The 6127-nt window shown below is 29.4% G+C and overlaps 1 protein-coding gene across 1 annotated transcript; it reads left to right on the plus strand.

The window, feature by feature from the left end:
* Positions 1 to 3901: 3901 nt before the first annotated feature.
* LOC131623890 (geraniol 8-hydroxylase-like) lies at positions 3902 to 5519 on the plus strand. Its single transcript, XM_058894885.1, has 2 exons — positions 3902 to 4791; positions 4891 to 5519. The coding sequence occupies exons 1-2, from the start codon at positions 3922 to 3924 to the stop codon at positions 5500 to 5502; spliced, it is 1482 nt and encodes a 493-aa protein (XP_058750868.1). The 5' UTR covers positions 3902 to 3921; the 3' UTR covers positions 5503 to 5519.
* The last annotated feature ends 608 nt before the right edge of the window (positions 5520 to 6127 follow it).

Consider the following 6127-nt stretch of genomic DNA (forward strand, 5'->3'; position numbering starts at 1 on the left):
CAATGAGAAATGGATCAAGCTAAGAATTATCGACCGTCTCTACTCCCTTATGTTGCATATAAATTCTAATAGTAAATCTGGATAGCTACCACAACATTAATTTGTTTCATATATAGATAGAGTTTCTACTAAGTTGTATGATCCTCTTGTCATAATTTCAAGATTTAAGAAAAATGAATAAAGATATTGCAAACAAAATGTATTTGAGATTATAAAAATTAAAGTAAAATTGGAAAAATGAATGCCAAATGTTTTAATTTAAATATAAATATACAAATTCAGGTTTTGTAATCCCAAAATATAGAGTAAAGTCTAATTTTAGTCCCTCACAAAAAATGTAGAGGTCATATATATTAGTCCCTGAGAAAAAAAATCTCTATTAAATCCCTTACAAAATTTAATCGAGTCATGTTAGTCCCTCAACTAACATTTTTTTAAAATCAGTTTTTTTCTTACTTTTGAACTGTGACTGGACTGCTAATAAAGACTCATTTTAGTCCCTCACAAAAAAGGAAGAGTCCAAATTAGTCCCTATGAAAAGAAAAGGTCTATATTTAGTCCCTTACAAAATTTAATCAAGCCATGTTAGTCCCTCTTTTAATTTATTTTTTCAAATCGATTTTTTTTTAAATTGTGACTGTACTCCCTATTTTACTACTGTTGAATTGAAATTATTTATGAAAGGATTGTAGATAAATCATCGCGATATGATCAGTGCATTTTGATGCACGTTCCTTTATGTTTGTACTTAGGCATTTATATGGTTTGGTTTGTTTATTTTTCTATTTTATTGTGTTTTTATATTTGAGTTTATTTTTATTGTTATTTGATTTTCGTACTTATTTTTCAGTTTTAGCAGTCTGCACTAAAACGATCATAACTGGAGTTCCAGGAATCCGATTGAGGCGTTCTAATAATCGCCGGAAAGCTAAGAGAGAGAGCTACAACTTTCGTGTTGGAGTCAAAGTCAGATTCGCAACGCATATTTTCCATATTTTCGTTTTAAGTTGCAGCCTTAGTTTATTTTAATTATGGGTCATTAGTTTTAGGCCTGGGTTATGTCTGTTTGACCCAGTTGGGTTATGACCCGAATTCTTGTTTCTCTCTAGTACCTAGGTCTGGCCGTAGTGTTATTTGTCACCTTACACTATTCACGAAAAATCGAAGCTTTGACGAATGGCTATGGAGAACTAATCGCTTTTGGTTAATCTTCCGTATTCAGGTTCCTAAACTATGAGATTAATATAATTTTGCATTATAATTCCAATTCCTTCAATTCTACTTTGTGTTTATCATTTGCTTAATCTGATTATTCGTAGAGTAGATTGTTTGGTTCGATTGATTTATGTTTTCCAATTTACTTGCGTTTTATCGTTGCTTAATCGTTAATCCGCTGTATGCTTAACCGAATGCTTAATTCAGCAAAGGGGAAATATAATTCTGATAATGTTGTTGCGCTTGTTGATTGATGTTATAATCGAACAGGAATGGAATCCACTTAGGATAGTGAAATTATAATAATCGATGATTGGTAGGAACTGAATCGGTAGATTGGCTTATCCCATAATCACTTATTTTTACAACAGCTTATTCTTATAATCACTTATTTTAATCACTTACTTTAATCACTTTTTCACTCTGCTATTATTTTATCGATCCTAAACCAAACCCCCCTTAATCGATTTTGATTAGTTAATATAATACAAGAATCCTTGTGAGAACGATATTCGAGTTGACGTTACCGCTAAACCACCGTTTTACAAAATACTTGTTTTTGATCCGCACGCGACAGCGGATCACGATACCACGACGTTCTTTTCTTTGTTTGGTTTATTATAAGGCTTATGGGTGGGTGACTATGGTTTTTGTTGTTATGTATTCTTGTGTATTAGGTGTCGTTATTGTTTTACTTGTTAATGATCTTTTAGGAAGGTTTAGTTTTGTTACTAAGGTGATTTAGGATAATTTCTTGCTTTTGTAAATAATACTTGTGGCGAAAGTAATACACATGGTATGTTGGAAGAAAATTGGTTTATACCATATCAGTTAAGTTTTGATGATAACAAAGTGTTTAATGAACAATTAGGTACACTAAAATATGTTCAAGTGTAAATGATCATTAGTCAAAGAATTTATCGGACTCTGACTCTGATAGGACCATATGAAGAGAAGCTTGAGGCTCAAATTATGAAAGATCAGAATATGATTACTCAAATTTTGAATGATAAGACTCTGAAGACCATGTGCAAAGGAACTCAACCTCTGACCCGTACTCAATTTCTGAAAGCAGGTCTATCTTGTCAAGTCCAGTCATAGTTTAAAAATACGAAAAAAATTGTTTGAAAAACATATTAAAAGAGGGACTAACGTGGCTCAATTAAATTTTATAAGAGATTAAATAGACCTTTTTTTTTCTCAAGGACTAATTTGGACTCTCCCATTTTTGTGAGGAACTAAAATGGGTCTTCACTGGTGGTCCAGTCACGGTTCAAAAGTAAAAAAAAACGGTTTGAAAAAAATATTAGGGACTTTTTTTTCTAAGGGACTAATCAGACTTCTACAAATTTTGTGAGGGACTAAAATGAGACTTCACCCCAAAATATATTACCACGGTTGATAATCTGAACCTTAATAAAAAGCATTTATTTAAATTAATAAACAATTAAGACGACTAGATAGGAGTTACTAATTATGTTGATTTAAAGATATAATATGTTACAATTTTGTAGTAGTGACATTAACACTATAAATTTGAAACTAACTTGGATAAGTAGACTAAATTTGTTGAAATTTAAAAACATTTGAAAGTATATGATACAAATATCAATCAATGTCTTAATAAATTATGAATATAATATTTTTAAAATTTGTACATAATACGATTTATTTTACCTATAAATTAGCAATAATTTACCTATTAAATATATCAAAAATAACAAATATACTAACTAATTAATAAATATATTGATGATTATCATAAAAGTATTGAATATATTTATGTGTCTTTAATATCCAACCGTTATAATTATTTCATAATTTTTTTTAAAATTTATTTAATTATGTTTTATATGGTGAATATATGAATTTGAGTTTAATTACGATTATGATATCTTTAGATTTTATAATAGAATGATATTAGAAATAGTTTAATTATTGAATTGATTTTTCTTTTTAACTTTAAATAGTAATTTTTTATTATAATTATGTCAAAATATTCTATAAAATTATTGTTATGGTTTTCTTTTAGAATAATGTTTGTAACAAAGCAAAATTAAACTATAATTTTACTCTTATCAATGTTAAAAATCATAACGCTTGATCATTTAATATTTTCAAACTTTGATATATTTTTTCTTTTTTAAAATTAAATAAAAAAATCATTTTCGCCGCACAACGCGCAAGTCAAAGTCTACTAATGTTGATTTAAAGATATAATATATTACAATTTTATAGTAGTGACATTAACAATTTATAAATTCGAAATTAACTTGGATTCAAAGTTGATAAGTAGATTAAATTTGTTGAAATTTAGAAAGATTTGAAAGTATATGATATTCAACCACATCAGTGTATATTGACGTATTACCAAATGATTATTAAAACAAATATCAATGAATGTCTAAATTATTGGAAGTTTTATATACAAAATAGTATTGCAGCCCTAACCAATTGATTATGTATTCTAGAGACAGTTGACACTTTAACAATTTAAAAGCCGCAGACAGTTTTCAGTTATTTAATTTAAAGGCGGTTCCTATCATAAGCGACTAGGTTACAAGAGAACCATTTCCTCCGTATTAGCCAGATACCATGTCTCTACTCCCTTCATGTTGCCTATAAATTCTAATGACACATCTGAATAGCTACAACAACAACATACATCTCTTTGTTTCATAGATGGAGTACTTTTTGCTAAGTTCTATGATCCTCCTATTTCTATTACCATTCACTCTCTATTTTCTACTTTCTAAATGCACTAAAAACATGATCAAACTTCCACCAGGACCTACTCCTCTTCCTCTTATAGGAAACCTCCATCAATTAGGAAAAAAGCCACACAAATCCTTAGCCAAATTAGCTGAAATTCATGGTCCACTCATGAGTCTAAAGTTAGGTCAAGTAACAACCATAGTTGTATCTTCACCCAACATGGCCAAACAAATACTCCAAACACATGATAATCTCTTATCTAACAGAACCGTTCCTGGTGCTGTAAAAGTTCATGACCACCACAAATACAACATTGCATTCTTACCAATTGCACCTCTTTGGAGAGAGTTAAGAAAACTATGCAATAATCAATTATTCTCTAACAAAACACTCGATGAGAGTAAGGGAATAAGACTTGAGAAACTGAAAGATTGTCTCAACGATATTAACCAAAGTAGTCTGGTTAACGAAGCTGTTAATATTGGAGATATGGTTTTCAAGACATCAATTAATTTGTTGTCAAATACTATTTTCTCTGTAGATTTGGTTCAACCTGGTGAATCAGTTGGAGATTTCAAGGAGCTAATTGTGAATATATTGAAAGAGTGTGGAAAACCAAACATTGCTGATCTTTTTCCTGCGTTAAATATGTTTGACTTTGATCTACAAGGTATTAAACGCCGTAACGCTGTTCATGCTCAGAAGGTTTTTGATATCTTCCAACGTTTAATTGATGAAAGATTGAAGCTGAGGGAAGTACAAGGTTTTGACACAAACAATGACATGCTAAGTAAGTTGCTCAACATTGCTCAAGACAACAGCCAAGAAATGAGCATTGCCAAAATCACACATTTATCTCTGGTACTTTCCTATCTCTTTGACATTAATAGTACATAAATATAAATAAATGTTGTTTAGGAATTCCTTGACTAACCGTTGACACTCATTTGATTTTATCAGACTTTATTTATTGCTGGTACGGAGACAATTTCAGCTACTCTAGAATGGGCAATGGCAGAATTGCTCAAAAATGAAAAGCTTATGTCAAAAGCAAAACAAGAGTTGGAACAAATCATTGGCAAAGGAAAACCAGTTGAAGATTCAGATATTGTTAAGCTTCCTTATTTACAAGCAATATTAAAAGAGACATTTAGATTACACCCTTCCGTTCCATTTTTACTTCCTCGAAAAGCCAATGCAAATGTGGAAATTGATGGCTACACAATCCCAAAAGATGCACAAATTTGGGTCAATGTGTGGGCTATTGGTAGAAATTCAAGTGTTTGGGAAGATGCAAATTTGTTTTCACCAGAGAGATTCTTAAATTCTGAAATTGATGCTAAAGGTCACAATTTCGAGCTTCTACCATTTGGTGCTGGAAGGAGAATTTGTCCTGGTATACCGTTAGCGACAAAGATGTTACATTTGATGTTGGGTTCATTTATCAATTGTTTTAACTGGAAATTAGAAGATGGAATGAAAGTAGAAGATATGAACATGGAGGATAAGTTTGGACTATCATTAGAAAAGTCTCAGCCGCTAAGAGTTGTTCCGGAAAGAATATGCAATTAGGGCTATTTGAAATATGTTTAGCAAACACTATTTATTTATTTGTTTGTTGTAATAATACTGTTTGAATTTATTTGTAGAAATAGGGATTTCATTGTTTGAAATAAGTAACATATTCCGTTTGTTTTTTTTATACTCTTTGAATCATTTTATAATAAAATTATTTAGTTTCAAGAAATTCATATTAAAAAAATATTAATGTAATTTAGAAAAAAAATTATATGGAGATTCCTTTTAGCTAAAATTTTATTATTATTATTATTATTATTATTATTATTATTATTATTATTATTATTATTATTATTATTATTATTTCTATTATTATTATTTTACTTTTTATTTTTGAGAATAGCAAAGAAGACTATTACAATATTATATTTTTTATAATATTTAAATTTAAATAAGTAAGTTATGTTTTAAACATAGATATATTTGTAAAATAGATGGACAAAGAGAAATAAAAAAAATGAAATTAGGGTTGAGCAAGATTTGCTATCAAGCTGACACGTAAGCATAGAGATAGGTTTGAGGCTAGGGTTGTCATCATGACAACCTTAGATTTATATTAAGTAGATTAGTCATAAGTGTAAATTATATTATTATATATTATGTATATCTATTTTGCTTA

This window comes from Vicia villosa, unplaced genomic scaffold (genome assembly GCF_029867415.1).
Source record: "Vicia villosa cultivar HV-30 ecotype Madison, WI unplaced genomic scaffold, Vvil1.0 ctg.000089F_1_1, whole genome shotgun sequence".
Taxonomy (NCBI): domain Eukaryota; kingdom Viridiplantae; phylum Streptophyta; class Magnoliopsida; order Fabales; family Fabaceae; genus Vicia; species Vicia villosa.